The 21,078-nt window shown below is 34.6% G+C and overlaps 1 protein-coding gene across 1 annotated transcript in view; it reads left to right on the top strand.

Annotated features, from left to right (window-relative positions):
• The window catches only part of LOC128168299 (uncharacterized), a 35,653-nt gene extending 17,012 nt beyond the window's left edge, over positions 1-18,641 (top strand). The window contains exons 5-9 of the mRNA XM_052834514.1: positions 3,013-6,890; positions 9,364-9,457; positions 17,059-17,108; positions 17,360-17,437; positions 18,494-18,641. Coding sequence (XP_052690474.1) covers positions 3,013-6,890; positions 9,364-9,457; positions 17,059-17,108; positions 17,360-17,401 — 4,064 coding nt within the window. The 3' untranslated portion in view covers positions 17,402-17,437; positions 18,494-18,641. The remainder of the gene's footprint in view (positions 1-3,012; positions 6,891-9,363; positions 9,458-17,058; positions 17,109-17,359; positions 17,438-18,493) is intronic.
• Positions 18,642-21,078: the final 2,437 nt, after the last annotated feature.

Raw genomic sequence — 21,078 nt, forward strand, 5'->3', positions numbered from 1 at the left:
GGTATAGTGTGTCCCAAGATATCCTCGATTCACATTTTGTTTAATTACTCGATATTTATAGATACCTCAGAGTTCAAACAATGTTCATTCAAAAGGATAAAAATTTATTGAAACGCCCCTTTTAGCTTATCAGGTTGCAATACATGGCTAAAAAATGTGATGTATACGGGGATTTTGCATTGAAACAGACCCAGATGATAACCTTGAAAAATTCTCCTAAAGAAAAAAGGTGTAAACATTCTCCATTATAAATCTCTGTAGAAAATCTGATTTTGTTTCTGTGAATTTTTACAATGGAAAAATGGAAATGTGTAAATGATGAAGTTATCTTGGAAATTTTTTCTTTAATCAATCTCAATTGCACTTCTTTCACAGGCATGTGTAATTTTCTAAAAAATCACCCAAAAGTGCAACATTAATATCTTGGGACAGTCTATAGTTATTCTCTGTCCCAAGATATCATGGATTTACATTTTGCTTAATTGCATGATATTTATAAATACCTCAGGGTTTAAACAATGTTCATTCAAAAGTATGAAAAATTTCCAAGATTTCTCAGTCGAAATGCACCTGTTAGCTTATCAGGTTTCAATACAATGCTAAATCAAAGTACTGAAGTACTGACAGGAGTTGATTTTATCAATTATTATTCATTTGAAATCAACGATATATAACTTTGCTTGGCAAGTAGTTTATAATCTGTCTTTGAATTATGCACATTTTTATAATATGAATTCTTAGACTTTTCGGACAAGAATTTTGAGAAAAACCCCGTATGAATCGTGTTGTGTAATGATTTAAGATAGAATTGATTCCATCAAACTATGTATAAGTAATCGAAATATGCAAAAAATTGTATGGATCCAAGCTATAATGAACTCTAGTTTTGTTCAACCAGATGCTTGGCTGTCTCCGTTTATCTTGAACAAGCAAGAGAATGTGTACATCAGATCACGTGATCGCTTGATGACGCGACCTCTAAATATAGAATGACTCTCTGCTTGTCTGATATTTACGAAGACAGCTGATGGTTGAATGAGACTTTATTGAACTCTGGCGTATGAATAAATACAACTGCAAAAAATATCTAAAGTGTTCTTATTATTTAATATCTGACTATTTTCAAGTTATTCATAAATAAGTTTCTTAAAAACCAATGCATCAAGATACATTACATTGAATTTATCGATTATTTTCAAGAACTAAATCTTGTCAGCGGTGATGATTTGTACTTAGGTCCAAACACTGTTTCACTTTTGGTTTGCCAGAGTAACTGCATAGGAGAGTTGTTTAAAATCAACTCCCAAAAATGTTATGTCTACGGGGATTTTGTATATCTGTAAGTCCGGATGATAACGTTGTAAAATTGCAGAATGTATTCCGAGTGTATTCTGAATGGAGAAAAGATGTAAACATTCCCCATTATAAATCTCTGTAAGGAATCTTTTTTCACTCCTGTGCATTTTTTTCGAGTGAAAGATTATAATGTGTCAATCTTGGAAATTATCCCTCTCAACTATTTCTCTTTCACAGGTATGTGTATTTTTATTAAAAATCGTCCAAATGTGCTGCATAAATATCTTGGGACAGTCTATAACACTCTAACCCAACTTACAGATTGGTAGTTAATGCTCTAACCCGTTGTGGTACGCTATTAGGTAACAATATTTGAAAAGAAGAAAATTGTAAAATTATATATACTTAATTTTATTGTTTATTTCAATAGGAAGTATGTCACAATATGGAGTAGTCCCATATTACCCGTTCCTTGCTTTATATAATGCATGTAAATTTCAATACAAAGAAAATTTGTGGTTGCAAACTGTATCTAAAATCTTCAGAACTGTCAAAAAAAGCTATTATACATCAGTATTCTGTGGATTTTTCTAAAAGTTTTAACGTTTTCTTGGTTTATTTATTAGGCTTATAGGGGCATGGTCACAATTTTGGTCAAAATGTATATTTCCATTTTAAATGTTTAAAATGCTTTAGTAAGGCATTTCTAACAGTCAACCAAAATTTGAGTGTCATTCGTCGTGTTATAAGTGAGATACGGGGCTCGCAATTCTCTGTCATGTAAACAAAGCTTTAGTTTACGTTTTAAATGTTGAAGAAAAATTTCCAGTTTTAGATATAAAATGAATGCGATAAACGCAGGGAACTATTTATTTATGCTTAAAACAAATTAGAAGAGAGAACAATCACCTTGAAAAAGCACTTGTACCGGTTTATTAAACCAAATGAATGTAAAAAAAAATAATAAACTCTTTGACTGATAACTAAATTCTTGTTGATCATTAGAAATCGATTTCTAAAGCATCATAAAAAATAAAAATAGAAAAATAAAATTTGATCAAAATGGTGACTATGCCCCTTTAGTTGATCAATCTTGAGAATTTATCTAAATATATGTGTCCAATCAAAATGACGTAAAGGTCAAGGTCATGCAATAAAAAATTGCAAACTTAATCTTTTGACACTTTTTTACGAAGTAACGCAATACTTTATAAAAATTACTTTATTCTATTGAAGCAATCTTATTTCAAACATAAAAATCAATGAGGTGGAAAGACCTCTAATTGTTTGAGAACAATTAGGCTACTAGTTGTTGTTTGGTAATTGGAAACACAGGAAATAAATTCATAACAATATATTTTTGCTATTATATTTTGAAGTTTCACAAAACTTTGTGTTTCAACAATTTTAGTTACTGTAATAAGGAAAATTAACATTTGCTCTATTCTTTGTAGGGTAATTAGTCCCATTATGACAATTTTAGTTCAAAATTTGACCTCCAATAATGGGCTCCAATAAGGTGTGCAAAGTACAAACATTTTTTATGGTGGAGCTTTGTTGCAAGTTACAAGTTTTTGTGGCGTTTTTTCCAGATTGCAGACATTTTTATTCATCTCTCTGTATTTTAGGGGAATATTGTATCTCAAATTATTTTTAATTCTATCCAATACATGTTGATCTTATGTATTACAATATTATTTTATTTTATTTGTTTAGGCTACCATACTAGACCACAGTCTCAGAATGTATCTAATCAACAAGTGCCACAGACATTGATGCATCCACATATGCGCCACAACTCCGTAAACCAAAATCCACAGGAAGTTGCCAACAATATTTTACAAATGGCAGCATCTACATACATGCCAAATCAAACGGTTACTGTTCCTTTGTCCAAAAATCGTTCAGCACCATATCACATACCACCCAAATCTCCCCATAACAGCTATTCTATGCAGGGTAACTGTCCAAGCTCAACATCGCAGCAGCAACACATGGGACAAGCTCATCAATTTGCTTACCCAAATTCTTCTCCACATCAAGCCTCACAAAGACCATGTGCATCTCCAATGAGTCCAAATCCTGCATATCTACACAGTCCAACTACTTCTCATCACAGTGGACAAAGCATGCCCAATTCCAGTCCACAGTCAATCCATAGCCCAACTTATGGAATGAGTGGACCATGTGTCAAGTCCCCCCGTTCTGTTGCACCTTCTCCAGGTGGAGAAGTATGTTCACCTTGCCAGATGGCTTCTCCCATCAGCTGTCAAGTTAATGCTCCCAATGCATCTCCACACCACCAACAGCTGTGTGTGAATGTACCAAGTGGAAATCACTCAGTGTACCAAGGCCTGATAACATCACCAAACCAACAAAACTCCTTGAATCAGTACTCACCAAAGACCAACCCAGTCACCCCACCTGCTAGTCATAATGTGTCGCCATACAGTAACTCATCCAGATCTTCATTGCATAGTCCACAGCACAAGTCCTCTATGCCCCTGTCCAATATTTCTGGTCAGTTCTTTAGTGACAGTGCTTCAGACATTCCAGAACCTAATCTTTCTCCTCAAGAAAAGTCCAACTCCAATCCTCTTCAGTCTCTACAAAAGTTGTGTATGTTACCTGACCATCAGGTGATTGATCCTAAAAGTGTCATCAATGATGCTTGCCTTGAATTAACACAGTCAAATGAACACCCAAAAAACTTGAATAGTGATGTCGACAACCAGTTTCAAAACCAGGACCAGGTTTCGGCATCGAAAACAAACAGTCCTGAACGCTGTGATAATATTAGTGATGTAAAAACTAAAATGGCAAAGACCTCAAATATTATATGTAGTGATACTTTAGCCATTTCAAATGACCTATCCCATGAATCATGTTCATTAGATTCCTCAAATAGAGATCTTGGCCATGTTGAATCTCCAGACTTTTCAAAGATTGAGTTTTCTAATAACAGTGTAGAATCTGACAAAAGTAAAAATGTATCAAATATAAAATTTATTCAATCTGGAGAGAAAAGTTCGCTTGTGAAGGAAAAAACTGAACAAATGTTGGAAACCAAACATCACAGTGATCTTCAGACATGTAATATATCTCAGCAGCATGAGGTTGAACAGCTATCTGATGAAGCTCAGAATGGTAAAGAAATACAGGAACATTTTGAAAATCAGGGACAAAATGAAACACAAGGTGACAAAGAAGTACAGCAAGGTGATATGACAAAGGAAATACTGGTAAAAGATAAAGAAAACTTGCTTTCAAGTGATGCAGAAGATGTGACTCTGGATGTGAAAGAAATATCTGAAAGTGGGGTTCATGCATATCCAAACTGTGGTCTTCTTCAGTGCAAAACCATGATAAATCCAGAGACTGATGGTTGTGAGCAGGTAATCTGCAAATCAGTAGGTTGTAAGGAAAATGATGACATACTCTCTGAAATAATTGATTATGAAAATGTTGCCAAAGAAAACAATAATGAGATAATTCCTCAGTTAAATGGGGATGAAAATTCATGTATACAGTATTACAGACCAAAGTGTATTAAAAAGACAAAGCGAAAGAAAAAGTTAAATATAAATTCAAGCTTTCATTTTAATTCAAAAATGTTTGCTAAAGTCAGGGAAAATCCATTATTGGTAAAGACATATTCTAGGAGAGACCAACTTGCAGCCAAATATCGATGGAGGAGGTCACAAATGCCCAGGTCAATGTCACTAAGGGGTGTCCCAGCTAGATTGGCAAGTGCTGCACAGTACAGTTCTGCTAACTATACTGATTCAGACAGTGATGATGGTGGTGTACTTTTAGTCAGAGAGGATATAGATTTTACTCAGGATCAGGGATCCCCCCTTCCACTGGACAATGTGTCAGATGAAGTGTCCCCAGAAGGAGATGTCAGCTCTGCCAATGATACAGAAAGGGATGACATCATTAGTCTAGAGGAGAATCAGTCCTCTCCACCTTCTTCTGTAGTAGAAGGTGAGGGATCCGTACAATCTGTGGAGAATATCAATATTCATGAATTAGCCTTAGACACAACAAAGAATTCACAAACATTAGCTGTTGATGGTGCAAAAAATCAGGCAAAAGTTAAAAGTAAATCAAGTCCATGTGCAAAAAAAGATGACAAAAGCAATCTAGTCGAAGGCTTAAGTAGAAATTCCACTAACACCCAAAATGGCCATATTCAGTCTGAGCAGAAAAATGGGAAGTTTGAAAGTACCTCTAAATCAGGCAGAATTAGGAAATCTAAGAACCATTCATCTGCCCAAAATGTTAAGAAAGACTCTGATGATGATGAGAAAATGGTTACCAAAAATAAACAATCGGCCAATAAAACTCCAAGTAGAACTCCTGCCAAGAGATCTAGTAGAAAGAGAAGGACTGCCTCATCATTAAAGTATGGTGATTTGTATTACAGTGCTGATTATGTCCTTGATTCTGAAGAAGAAGTAGAACAGAAAAGTAAGATAGAAAGAAGGGAAAATAATTCCCGTAGCACTAAAGATTGTGGGAAAAATGAGGAAGCTAATGTAATCATATTAAATGATGATGATAATGATGATGATAGTGATGATAATAAGTCAAAAATAGACAAGGATGTAACTGTGTTATCAGCTGTTGAGGGCAGCAAGAGGACAAAATCAAAAACCAATGCAAAAGTCACTTTAGAAGATGTGTCAGTGGAGGATTTTTCTGGTACTATGACAAAAAATAACTGTTCAGAACTCAAGCAGCAAAAGAATTCCTATATTGCAAAATTGGTTAATGAAGATGGTGAAGTAATTTCTATCAGTGATGATGAATTGGGAAAAGAGGTGAAAGAAAAACAGAAAAAATCATTATTAAAAGACAAGAAGAAGTTAAAATCACAGAATGTGAAAAGTGGGAATAAAAGTGGGAAAGGAAGACTTAAAAAGCTGCAAAAATCTCATGCAAAGTTTGAGCTGCTTGATGATGAAACTGAAGAAATAAACTTAAGAAAGGCCATCAGCATCATGAATAAGAAACACAAGAAACCTGAGAGAGTCAAACTTGATGAGAACAAAAGTCGAATTACTGGACCCTTTTTACGTGTCAAGACCACAGAACCATGCTGTTGTCGTGTAGTGAATCAGTATGAGGAAGGGTCTGAGATGTCAGACCAAAAGATTACAAAGAAAGTGTCCACACCGATTACTGTGTCTACTGTTCATATGTCTAAACTCTCGGCAGAGAAATCAATCCATGTGCCTAGCAATTCCCTCACAGAGACAAATTGGGTGTGTCAATTGTGTCATAAACACAGTAGTTTTAAATTCCTTGGGGATCTATTTGGACCATACTTTTGTGAAGGAAATATTCCTTCATCTAGCCCGCAAGATACACCAAATTCAGATTTGAAAAAACACAAACAGAAAATTGTGACTAATTTAGATGTAGGTGATTTGCAGCAGAAAACTAAAAAGCGCACAAACTTAGCTGATTTGTCCAGATCAGAGGAAGTATGGGTGCATGAAGACTGTATTGCCTGGGCTGATGGGGTTCTACTTATAGGGCAGAAAATCTATGGCCTTGAAGAGGCTACAGCTATAGCCTCAACCACAGTAAGCAATACATGTATATCATTCAATAGAGAAAAGTTAAATTGCTCATTGTAACTAAATAACTAAATAACTAAATTCCAACTAAATGAATTTCTAGGTCTCCTAAGTCATATAGGTGACCCATCGCTATCTGTTTTTATACCCCCACAAACAAAGTTTAAAGGGGGTATATTGGATTCACCCTGTCTGTCTGTTTGTCTCTCTGTAGATGCAATTTTGTATTCCCTATAGAATAGTCTGATAAGGAGGACTGCACTTAATTGCGACAAAATAAATTTTAAAAAAGGGCATATTTCTTTAAATTGTAGGAATTTTCAATGTCTTAGCTGCAGCTTGATGCGATTATATTAATTAAAAGTTCATATTTACAAAGTATGAAGTCGTTTTCATAGGTAAGGGTCATTACATTTTTTTTTATCTCCATAGGATAATGAGGACGCCCTCTTTTTTTACAGACTTAATACATAGTCAGCGCATGTTTGTCTATTGTTCTCCTTTTAATGATAGTTGTATATTTAAATTTATAAGCTTAATATGTTAAAAGCAGATCAATGAATCAATGACGTGTAAGGTAGCACACATTCTGCTAGGGGGTATTATTTGTCCATACCTATAGATTCATTCCAATTGAATTTATGATATTTACTTCATTTTTCTGAGAGATTATTGACTCTGTGCATTACTGATTAATCTACTTATTAAATCTTTTCGAACACGTAAATTGTTGACATCAGCTACTGGTTTACGATCATCAATGGCTACTTGAGCTGGTCGATATTATATAGATAGTTTCTCGGGGTGTCAATTTCAACAGTTACCCTCCCAAACAGGCACTATTTATATATTGTTATATTCAGTAGTATATTATCACTATATATCTCTTCTATATATATTTTTTTAAATATTGACCGGTTAGGAATAATATCTAGAGAATATTCCCTATATTTCAATTAATTGCTTCTGATTTGTTGATTCGTAAAAGATGACATAAATAACTCTTCGCGACTCCAAAACAAGGTGATGCGTTAGCGGGTTATGTAAATACCTTCATAACCCGAATGAATCATCAAAGAAAGCATTTTATTGTTTATATTAACATCTTTCTTTTAGCTAATTGATAAATTGATTATGAAAAGTAAGTAAAATTCACTAAATTACTGTCAATGTACGTAGGTACGTTAGCTAAAAGAAACAGCCAAATCGCCTCCTGTGAGACTTTGAGTCTAACATTGTCATGATTATTTCGTGCAGTCCGTGATTTTTTCTAGGTCGCTGTAGGTTTGGACCAATCGATAAACAGGGCGTGTCTATATCTGTCCTGTCAGTTTCTTATCAGTTTCAGCAGCTGTAGATTTCGACCAATCGATAAACGGGGCGTGTAGATTTCAGTCTGGCTGTTTCTATAGAGCAGTGAATTAACAATATAGGTTTCCATAAGAAATAGAGGGAATAATACTTTGTAGATGTAAATATATTGAAATGAAATTTAGTATACAAGTTTATCATGATAATAACTAGGTCAAGTTTGATATTGGGTTCGATCCAGCAATTTTTGACAGAGTAATGGCCCTTGGACTTAGAAAAATTCCAGTTATTTGCAGTTTCTGCTAATAGGATAAATATATTGAAATGAAATTTGGTAAAAAAAATTATCATGATAATATCTAGGTCAAGTTCGATATTGGGTACGATTGAGCAATTTTTCGACAGAGTTATGTCCTTTGGATGTAGAAAAATTCCAAATATTTGCAGTTTTCGCTAATTTTCTTATCAGAGGATGCACTAATTGATATGAAATATGGTATGCAGCTTTATCTAAATAATATCTAGGTCAAGTTTGATTTTAGGTATGATAGAGCTTCGACAGAGTTATGCCCCTTGGATGTAGAAATTCTATTTATTGCAGTTTTCGTTCATTTTCTACACAGAAGTTTCACATATTGAAATGAAATTTGGTATACAGATTAATTATGATAATATCTAGGTCAAGTTTGATATTGGGTACGATTGTGCAATTTTCGACAGCCCCTTGGATGTAGAGAATTTTCCAATTATTTAATTGCAGTTTATGTTCATTTTCTTTGTGGATGTTTCCAAGGGAGGGGGCATAATTCACAAACATCTCTTGTTACAGTACAATTTGATACAATATTATATTGTACAATATCATACAATGTTATTCAGTCATTGAATGAAATAAAATATTTTAAAAACTTCACAATTCCTGACCCTTTTATTTCATAATCATATAAATATTTATTTATCAGCATCTTTTCCTGTATCAATTTATTATATATTATCAAGTAATATTAAATTGCCATTTTGTAAATCATTATTAGGGTTGTATTAAACCCAATGGCCATAAAGACCCTTGGGATATCTGTATAGATACAGATTATATTTGATATGAATACCTATGTTGTATTTGAGTTTTGCGTAAGTTTTGTCTTTTTTATAAACATGTTTTTTGTAGATGTGTTCAGCTTGCAAAGAAAATGGTGCTATGGTTGGATGTCTACACAAAGGATGTTCCCAAAAGTTTCATTACATTTGTGCTGTAGAGTCAGGTGTGTACAAAATTTCTAAAGTATTTAGATAATTTAAAAACAAAAATTAACTCAACAGAGCCAAAGCATTTCTGATAAAAATATGTCAGTTTTCTGTCATTGTCACCATTGTAAGCTTTTTAGCTCACCTGAGCTGAAAGCTCAAATGAGCTTTTCAGATACTTTTTGTCCAGCGTCTGTCTGTCCATAACAAATTTCCGTTACATTTTTTCTCAGCAACTATTCATTGCAGACACTTGAACTTTTAACACACTATTTGTTTAGGCATGACATATTGTGGGATATATTTTTTTTATTAATCGGACGTCAGCTTCCTGTTAAATGACGACTTTGTTAATTTTAGCCTAAATTTTCAAGCAAATTTTCTACATAGATTTCTCAGCAACTATTTATTGCAAATGCTTTAAATTTTAACACACTATTGGTTTAGGCATACCATATAGTGAGATATAATTTTGTACCAATTGGACGTCAACTTCCTGTTAAATGACAACTTTGTTTATTTTCAGCCTAAATTTTCATCCAAATTTTCGTGGAAGATTTCTCAGCAACTATTTATTGCAAATGCTTTAAATTTTAACACACTATTGGTTTAGGCATACCATATAGTGAGATATAATTTTGTACCAATTGGACATCAACTTCCTGTTAAATGACAACTTTGTTTATTTTCAGCCTAAATTTTCATCCAAATTTTCGTGGAAGATTTCTCAGCAACTATTTATTGCAGATGCTTAAATTTTTAACACACTATTTGTTTAGGCATGCCATAATGTGGGATTATTTTTGTACCAATCGGATGCCAACTTCCTGTTAAATGTCCACTTTGCTTATTTTGTTTTGCATATTCACATTAGAGCGGGTGTACTACTAGTTAGCATTGGCTCAAAGATATCTTGTTCTAATTGTAATCCCCACCCTCTTACACCTGTATTTTCTTTGTTTATTGTTTGACATCCCTCTTGTGTACACAGTAACTCTTTACGGGGCATTAGTTACACTTCAGCACACATGGGTGGCTCCCTTCTTCGAAGATAAAAGCAACCAACATCTATAGTTGTTCTGGATGACTGCACACAGGACTGGCCTTACCTGTGTTCACATTTGATTGTTTATTTACCAACTGCATGTGTTAATTACATGCTGGGCTTGCACCATTAAGAATTATTTAAACATGTAATTTCTGAATCAAAAGTGACTGGCTTTGGAACATGTGACATTGAGGAAATTCTGATTACTTTTCAATTTTTCAACAGGGTAGAAAACTTAATGAATACAATTCAAATAATTTTTTTATCATGCATAATCATTTATTTTAGAGCATTTTATATAACAGAAAAAGAATTAAAATAAATTGTCCAGGTGAATAGTTGGAATGTTCAGACAATTAGCCATTTCCTCTTATTACTCCCTGTCAAATGGCGGCCACTTTGAAACCATTGTGATAAAGAGAAACATTTTCTTTCAAGCATTAAAAACAAAATAAAGACTGAAATGCAATTTCTTTGCTAATGCAAGGTAAATTATTTCAATTCAAACTATTGACATACAGATTATATCTTTTCATTGATAATTTATGTCTTGAAACAAGTTATATTTTATTCTATACCAAAATCAAAGACCACAAAAGCGCTAAATCGGTTAATATAATAATCAGTTAATCTGATAATTTTTCTCTGACAAATTGACTATCCGTTTAAGGGGAACCCTCTGTATTTCGAAAAGTAAAAATATTCTTAAATGCAACATAGAGAAGAAGATGCTTAGAAAGATGTTCTAAACAATATTCAACCCTCAAAATTTTGCTAAATGGCTCCAATAGGGAGATAAGGGGTCAGCCCCTAAAATGTTCTTTCCCAGATAGATTTCTCAAGAACAGTAAAGAATTTCTGAACACTTGTTGAACAAAATGTGTTCAATACATAAAGACCTTTCATTTGATATCAAGAAATAGGGGCTGGACCCTCAAATAAGGGGTCAGAAGGTCATTCTTTAATAGCACTTAACTGAGATTTGAAGAGAAGATGCTCCAAATGATTTAGATGTTAACAAACAAAATTTTGTTAATGGCCCCTATTAGGGGGCGCCTGTAAAGTGCAAAACGAAACGAAATCGAACAAAACGAAACCAATCGAAGCGAAAACCTAACCAAACGAAACGAAACCAAAAATCGAAACGAAACGGAATTTAAACAAAAAGAATATCAATTTTGACGACATAAAAGTGAAAATAAATTCATTGAAATAAATTTTTGAACCATAAAATATAACTACCTGTATGTTTCAGATTGCCGCTGTAAATTTTTGAGCCGATTATCCGAAATTTGCAAAAATTATATAATTATGTAAATAACTGATGTACATTCCTATACCTTTTAATGTTTCAAATTTGTTTCATTAAATGATATTCAAACGTATTAAAAAACTGTCTTTAGTCCTTTGGCTGTGTATTCTATTCTGTTTTTGGCGGAAAACGGCGTCCGCAAAATCAAGTACATTGCCAAATGTTAAATACATAAGTAGATAAAAAGGTAAATTCAGAAATGCGCTAAATCAAATCCATGCTAACTTGTTGAAAAATTATATTCCGCCAAATATTGTACACCCTAAATATAGTACGTTAACAGTATTAACGGAGACATTCCAACCACCCGATTTTTTGGGAGTTGATTTTATTCAACTCTCCTATGCAGTTACTCTGGCAAACCGAAAGTGAAACAGTGTTTGGACCTAAGCACAAATCATCAGCGCTGACAAGACATAGTTCTTGAAAATAATAGATAAATTCGGTGTACTGTATGCTGTACCATTGTTTTTCAAACGAAATGTACTTATAAATACCTTGAAAATAGTCAGATTTTATATGGTACGAACAATTTAATTGTTTTTTGTAGTTGCATGTATTCCTACGCCATAGTTAAATATAGTCTCGTTCAACCAGACGCTCAGCTGTCTCCGTAAATTTCCGACAAGCAGAGGAGACAGCCGATCGTCTGGTTGAACGAGACTAGAGTTCAATATTGCTTGGATCCAGACGTGTACAATTTTTAGAAACATTTCGTTTACTGATTAACAGTTTGATGGAATTAATTCTATATTTAAATATTACACAACATGATTCATACGGGGTTTTCTCGAAATTCTTGTCGGAAAAGTTCGAGAATTCATATTATAAATATGTGCTAAATTCAAATACAGATTAAAAACTACTTGCCAGGAAAAATAACATATTGTTAATTTTAAAATTAATAATGCTCAATAAAATCAACTCCCGACAGTACTTCAGTACTTTGATTTATATTGATATGAAATATTGTAAAAATGAATCAAATAAAATGTGCGTCCATGTGAAAGGGAGAGAAAGAGGGGATTATGTTTGATTTAAGGTAATACACGGGTAAAAAACCTCCTTATAAAGCAAGTTAATTTTGTCAAATTACGACGTCCAAATTCATCCTATACATATTAAAACAGTTCTTATTATATGTTAGAAACTGGTAACCAACCAGTGTGCTCTAAATTACATTGTATTCGATCGTTTCATTTTTAGCTCACCTGAGCTGAAAGCTCAAGTGAGCTATTCTGATCACATTTTGTCTGTCGTCCGTCTGTCCGTAAACTTTTCACATTTTCAACATCTTCTCAAGAACTACTGGGCCAATTTCAACCAAACTTGGCACAAATCATCCTTAGGCAAAGGGGATTCAAAGTTGTGAAAATTAAGGGCCACACTCGTTTTCAAGGGGAGATAATTAGAAATTAATGAAAAATTTCGAGAAATTTTCAAAAATCTTCTTCTCAAGAACCAGAAAGCCAGGAAAGCTGAAACTTGTGTGGAAGCATCCTCAGGTAGTGTAGATTCAAAGTTGTGAAATTCATGACCCCAGGGGGTAGGGTGGGGCCACAATGGGGGGTCGAAGTTTTACATAGGAATATATAGAGTAAATCTTTAAAAATCTTCTTCTCAGAAACTAATCAGCCAGGAAAGCTGAAACTCTTGTGGAAGCATCCTCAGGTAGTGTAGATTCAAAGTTGTGAAACTCATGACCCCCCAGGGGTAGGGCGGGGCACAATGGGGGGTCGAAGTTTTACATAGGAATATATAGAGTAAATCTTTAAAAATCTTCTTCTCAGAAAATAATCAGCCAGGAAAGCTGAAACTTGTGTGGAAGCATCCTCAGGTAGTGTAGATTCAAAGATGTGAAATTCATGATCCCTGGATGTAGGGTAGGGCCACAATGGGGGGTCGAAGTTTTACATAGGAATATATCGAGTAAATCTTTAAAAATCTTCTTCTCAGAAAATAATCAGCCCGGAAAGCTGAAAATTGTGTGGAAGCATCCTGAGGTAGTGTAGATTCAAAGTTGTGAAAATCATGACCCCCAGGGGTAGGGTGGGGCCACATGGGGGGTCGAAGTTTTACATAGGAATATATAGAGTAAATCTTTGAAAATCTTCTTCTCAGAAAATAATCAGCCAGGAAAGCTGAAACTCGTGTGGAAGCATCCTCAGGCAGTGTAGATTCAAAGATGTGAAATTCATGATCCCCGGGGGTAGGGTGGGGCACAATGGGGGGTCGAAGTTGTACATAGGAATATATAGAGTAAATCTTTAAAGATTTTCTTCTCAGAAACTAAACAGCCAGGAAAGCTGAAACTTGTGTGGAAGCATCCTCAGGTAGTGTAGATTCAAAGTTGTGAAAATCATGACCCCCAGTGGTAGGGTGAGGCCACATTGGGGGGGATGTTTAAGTTTTACAAAGGAATATATAGAGTAAATCTTTGAAAATCCTCTTCTCAAAAACTAATCAGCCAGGAAAGCTGAAACTTGTGTGGAAGCACCCTCAGGTAGTGTAGATTCAAAGTTGTGAAAATCATGACCCCCAGGGGTAGGGTGGGGCCACAATGGGGTGGTCGAAGTTTTACATAGGAATATATAGAGTAAATCTTTAACAATCTTCTTCTCAGAAACTAATCAGCCAGGAAAGCTGAAACTTATGTGGAAGCATCCTCAGGTAGTGCAGATTCAAAGTTGTGAAAATCATGATCCCTGGGGGTAGGGTGGGGCACAATGGAGGGTCGAAGTTTTACATAGGAATATATAGAGTAAATCTTTCAAATTCTTCTTCTCAGAAACTAAACAGCAAGGAAAGCTGAAACTTGTGTTGAAGTATCCTCAGGTAGTGCAGATTCAAAGTTGTGAAAACATGATCCCTTGGGGTAGGGTGAGGCCACATGGGGGGGGGGGGGGGGGTGTTAAAGTTTTACAAAGGAATATATAGAGTAAATATTTTAAAATCTTCTTCTCAGAAACTAATCAGCCAGATGATTCTTTATAATTGTTAAGACTTTGACTCCAGGACAATTCTTCGGCCTCACAAGAAGGTTAAGAGTTTGATGTAGCTTAATATCCCATATATAAACAATTGTAAAGGATCTTTTTGAGGACTGCAATACTCAACATGTGATATGACTATAAAATCATCCTGTTAGAAAAGGGACTTATGATTATAAACATAAGAATATCCAGGGGGGAAAATGGATTTTATTTTTACAGGATCTACATGTATTATTGTACATTGTCCAGATTGTTTGTATTCTGACTTCATTAAGCTGATTTTATCATACCCATTGTTCCTCAGGTGAGCGATGTGGCCCATGGGCCTCTTGTTACAATAATTCAAATCGATAGAAAGAAAATTGTTGTTAGAATTTCCCATTCAGTATCATCATCATCATCATCATATCTCTTTCTCCCTTTCTTTCTCTCTCCCAAACTTGGGTATATATTTTGCTATGTGATGTCGCTGATAAGTTTTAAGGCATCTCTCTCTCTCTCTCTCTCTCTTTCTCTCTCTCTCTCTCAAGGTAAATTATAGAATTATAAGACCTTTTATTTAATATCAAGAAAAAAGGGCTCGCTCCTCAAATCACGAACCAATAGGGGTCTAAATGTTTTCAATTAATTAGTATCTGGCTTTTAGAATGAAGACCCCTTTCTTCCATTTCAAAATCATGTTAAGCTGTTGAATAGCAAATTCAATGTCGTACATATGTAACTTCTTAAATCAGACGAAAGTCCTCTTTGTTGCTTGTAACAAGATCGTGTCTAGTTTGTAATATCATTAGGGCCCCGCTTTGCAGGCGCCTTATAGTGATCAGTCTGACTGTCTGTCTGTCCATCTGTCTATCCATATTTCCATCCATCTGTTCGTCCCTTGGTCCAATCATACTTCACCCACAGAGTGCCTTTGGGAAAAGGATGTTCATTGACCTTGAACCATGTATCTAGGTCAAAGGTTAAGGTAATAGCAGAATTATATATTCAATTCTTGTCTGGGGCATATCTTCTCTCCCCTTGGTCCAATCTGGCTCATACTTCACTTACAGAGTGTCTATGGTCAAAGGGTGTGCAGTGACCTTAAACCATGTTTCTAGGTCAAAGGTTAAGGTCTTATCAGAATTATATATTCAATTCTTGTCTGGGGCATATCTTCTCTCCCCTTGGCCCAATCTGGCTCATACTTCACTTACTGAGTGTCTATGGTCAAAGGGTGTGCAGTGACCTTGAATGAAGTTTGTAGGTCAAGAGTCAAGGTCATATCAGACCACCAAAAATTCCTTTTTTCAGAACATATATATTTTCCACTTAGCCGTATTTGGCTCATACTTTTCATAAACAGAGCTTTAAGTAAAGGGTGTGTTGTGACCTTGAACCAATTTTCAAAGTCAATTGTTATGGTCATAGCAGAGTTATATGTAAAATCCTTGTCCGGAGCATATCTTCTCTCCCTTTGCTCCAATCTGGCTCATACATTACCTACATAGTGCCTTTGATAAAAGGCCTTGAATGATTTTTGAAGGTGAAGTGTCATGGTAATATTAAATCACACAAAAATCCCTTTTAAAGAGCATATATATACTCTCCACTTAACCCTGCTTGGCTGATACTTACAGAGCTTTTTGGTTAATGGCGTGTAGTTACTTTGAACCAAGTCAATGTGAAGGTCGTAGCAGATCTCTTTATGATTAGTTTTAGATTGTAGATTATTTACCATTTGATTAATCTCGCTCAGATTGAACAAAAATGCCTATTTGTAAGAGGTAACGAGATTGAATTAGAAGTTCAATGCCAGGTGGAAAATTGTTAAGTTATAGGTCAAGGTCAAAGCAAAATTCTCTGAAATTCTTTTCATCCTATTGTCCATTATTTAAGCGGGGCCCTTTGAGATGGTCACCATCTCAATATTGTCTAGTTATGTATTAATACATCTTGGTATAGGCTAGTCTGAATTGTTAAACAACACTGGGGCCCAAAAAGGGTTCAAAGTTCAACATTAGAAATGTGGTAAATTATCAAAAGCATCTTTTAAACAAGGAAAAATTAATAATGCTACTTTGATCAAAGTTTTGATCATTGATACTCAGGCAATGTGGCCCCAGGGTCTCTTGTAAATGTTTGACAAAAGTTGCAGACTTAGAGTCTTTTGTGGGTTTCACTTTACCACCATTGACACTAAATGTATTCATGTACATTGAAAAAAATTGTTGAACATGTCCTGTATGCAATCTAAACAGTTTCACACATTTTTCTATGTTATAGGGTGCTTTATGGATGAAGAAAATTTTTCATTGTTGTGCATTAAACATAAGGTAAGAGCTAGTTGTTGTAAACATTGAAAATAGAAATGCATGTTTGCTTCAATTCTCCGTTTATTCTTCATCAAAGTGATACTAAATCAGTCAACTATGTCAAAAAAGTTAGAGGCTAATGTTTTAGCAATAATTTATTGCTGTGGAATGATTTTATAATACAAAACAATCTCACTGTGAGGTTTGATGATGGAGGTAAAGAGCACATGTGAGCAAATTAGATATTCCTATCATGGTTTTTATTTATTTAGGACAAGAAAATTAAGCAGATTGAAACGTCATCAAAGTCCTAGCAAAAAAAGGAAGTTTTTACCAAAAAAATAATTCAGGTATGATTCAGTATTCAAGGTATTTAAGCTACAGGTGGCAAGAAGTGTATATGGGATAATTTATTCAATATTTCTGATTTTTAACATTTGCAAGACCCTATCGGTTGTTTATATTGAAGGAATAAGGAATCATTCTTTGAGTATTATGAAGTGATAATTTTGGTCGGGGCGTGATCAAATCCAATAAAGCCCAAAGGGCTTTATGATAAATTTGATCACGCCCCGACCGAAATTATCACCTCATAATATTCAAAGAATGATTCCTTATTACTTATATTTGTATAATCTTAGGCCATCGTAAGATTAAATATTTAAATATAAATAAACAAACCCCACTGGCGCCTGGATTTGGCGTCGTTTGTATTATGAGTTATATAGTACAAAATCGATACGTAGTGTTATCACAGGCAAAGACACTGGATAATGTAAATATATATATATATATATATATATATATATATATATATATATATATATATATATATATATATATATATATATATATATATATATATATATATATATTGCAATTGATTCTCTCTATTAACATATCATCCTCCCCTTAAGTAAATTTCTACTCATTAAAACCTTTCTCATGAAAATTAATTTTATTCAGATTCTACCAAAAAACTGTCTTTAGGTAAAGGATTTGTAGTGGCCTTTAATTAAGTTCCTATGTCAAATGCAAAGGTCATTACAATCCTTTATAAAAATCCTTGTCTTCATCATATTTATTTATTCTTCTATCTGCTTTTTACTTGACCCATAGAGTGCTTCTTGGATAAGGAATGTGCAATGATCTTGAACTTAATTTATACATTAGAGTTTAAAGTCAACATGCTATCCGTCTTAATATCCTTAATTAATAAAACAGGGCCCTTTGATATGGTCACTATCCCAATAATGTTTAAGCAATTCAAACATTCTCAAGGCACATTTAACATTTTTGTGTTGAAAATACTTATTGAGTTTTATTTATGTATCATACATAAAATTTGACTAATTAAAAGTATATCTTAATCTATTGTTAATTGTAATTATTGTTTCTGTTTGCAGATGCTGAGACCAGCAGGTACTGGTTGTGTAAAACTTAACTGTATTCCCCTATGTTATTAAGAAGGGAGGAAGATGAACATTGTTGTTTTTTATCAAAGCAGATACCATGTGATACTGATCAGAAAAATCAATAAAGATTGTACTAGTATCACTATCTTGTGGTTTGTTAGCTCACCTGAACTGAAAGCTCATGTGAGCTTTTCTGATCACATTTGTGTGTCATCTGTCTGTCTGTCTGTCTGTAAACTTTTCACATTTTCAACATCTTTCCAGAACCACAGGGCCAATTTCAACCAAACTTTGCACAAAGCGTCCCTATGCAAAGGGGATTCAAAGTTGTTAAAATTAAGGACCATGCCCCCTTTTAAGGGGAAGATAATGAGGAATTATTGACAATTTTTTATAAATTTTCAAAAATCTTCTTCTCAAGAACCACTTGGCCCGGAAAGCTGAAACTTGTGTGAAAGCATTATTAGGTAGAGTGTACTGATGGATTAGAACAGTCACTTTATTGATTAAACAAAAGATCTTATCAATAAGATACCAAAATAATTACATTGTTATTTACAGGGATCACAACAAACATAAAACAATTGCTTGTTTTGAGTTGGCACTCACATAATTAATCATCCGAGGTAATTAAACTAAGCATTATTGTTTGAATTTTTTTTACACATGATAAGTTTCTGCATTGTAATAGATACATTCTTTCTAATCATTTGATGGCGTTGTAAAAGGCCGTTTTGGCTGAATATGATAGGGTCAACAACAAAGGTCAGCTAACAGAAAATCTATATGTACCAATCTAAACAGGAAGGAGGCAGCTGTGCATCACAGGGCCAGACGAAGGGCTGAAAAAATGCTGTGTTAGAAACACCTGTTTCCATCATCATTGAGGTGAACTCCATCCCTGTCAAAGTGTTTCTTCTTAAAGAGTTTGTGGGGAAAAAACTTTCTTCCCCTTCTCCAAAGCACGTAGGTGCAATTTCTTTATGGAGAATTTGTAGACCCGTTCCTTCTTACGGTCACCCCCCAGCTGAAGCAAAATAACGTCAGGACTGATCCTGTCAACCAACTGCAAATCAAGGTGGCACGCCTGAAGGACAGTTCTGCATTTAACACCATGCAGTGGCGTTGTAAATGGCGGACCACATAAATATTCACCGGACGTGTAGCAAAGTTTAGAGACAAATAACTAAAGACACAACATGTTTTATGTATGGGCCTAGGGTTTGTGAAAAATTCATGTCTAACATTTTTAGCCGGGCTCTGCTGAAAGCAGAGTCCTGGCTATAGGCAGGCAAATCGCCAGTGTTACTATAAATAGCACAAGTAAACAAAAAACCAAACAGCGTCAAGGTAAAGCTTCCGCTATACCAAATAGTTATAAAAGAGCCACGTTTTGTCAAAAGTGTTGGCATTTTGTTTCTTTTTTTTAAATTTCGAATGAATTGTCTATCTTTTTTAGTTTTCTTATTAATAACGTGTTTTTAAAACATTACTATGCATTTTGGACACATACAATGCGCATGAATTTCCATGAACTACTTTGCTGCGCGATGAAGAAATGGGGATTGAATATATAATGCTTGTTGCAAAATTCAAAGCAGCAACTGTTGAACTTTTTAACTTCTACAAGACAGACATATTCTTTGTTTATAGCCGCTTACAAAATTTTGTCGCTCTCTGATGCTTTGCCGACATTAAAAGCATGAGAGAGAGAGAGAGAGAGAGAGAGAGATTTTCAGTCTTTACTACACAATATGCATAATGACACACCAAAAGAGCCCGGCTTTCAGTACTTCAGTACTTTGATTTTACTTTTCGGCTCAAAAGGAATTATGTAGAAAATTAAACATTTTCTATGAAATAATAGAGCAGTTGCTATTCATAACACCATGTTCACTAAATAATCGTTGTTTATTACTTATATTTGCATTTTACCACTCGCAAATACCATGTATTAGCCTAGACCTTGACATTTATATATTGCATCAAAAATAAACAATCGGACTGTAATGTATCTTTTTTAGCTCACCGAGACGAAGTCGGGGGGAGCTTATGCTATACCCTCGGCGTCGGCGTCGGCGTCCGGACCTGGTTAAAGTTTTTGTTGCAGGTCCTGTATCTAACTTATTACTTGTCCTATCTTCACCAAACTTGCATGAATGATGCATCTGGACCTACTAATGGACTTGAGAGACTTGGATGCTGAATCTGGGCCATGAATTTCAGATGCTGGAGGAGGTTAAGGTGTTTGGAGCAGGTTAAAGTTTTTGTTGCAGGTGCCCTTTGATAGCCATTTCTAAGTTACTACTGGTCCAAACTTCACCAAACTTGCAAAGATGGTGTGTCTTATGATACTGATGCACCTGACAGGCTTGAATGCTGAATCTGAGCAATAGGTTTCGGATGCTGGATGAGGTTAAGGTTTTTAGAGCTGGTTAAAGTTTTTGGAGCAGGTGCCCTCTGATGATTATATCTTACTTACTACTGGTCCTTACTTCACCAAACTTGCATGGATGGTGTGTCTTATGATACTTTTGCACCTGACAGGCTTGAATGCTGAATCTGAGCCGAAGGTT

This window comes from Crassostrea angulata, chromosome 10 (genome assembly GCF_025612915.1).
Source record: "Crassostrea angulata isolate pt1a10 chromosome 10, ASM2561291v2, whole genome shotgun sequence".
NCBI lineage: Eukaryota > Metazoa > Mollusca > Bivalvia > Ostreida > Ostreidae > Magallana > Magallana angulata.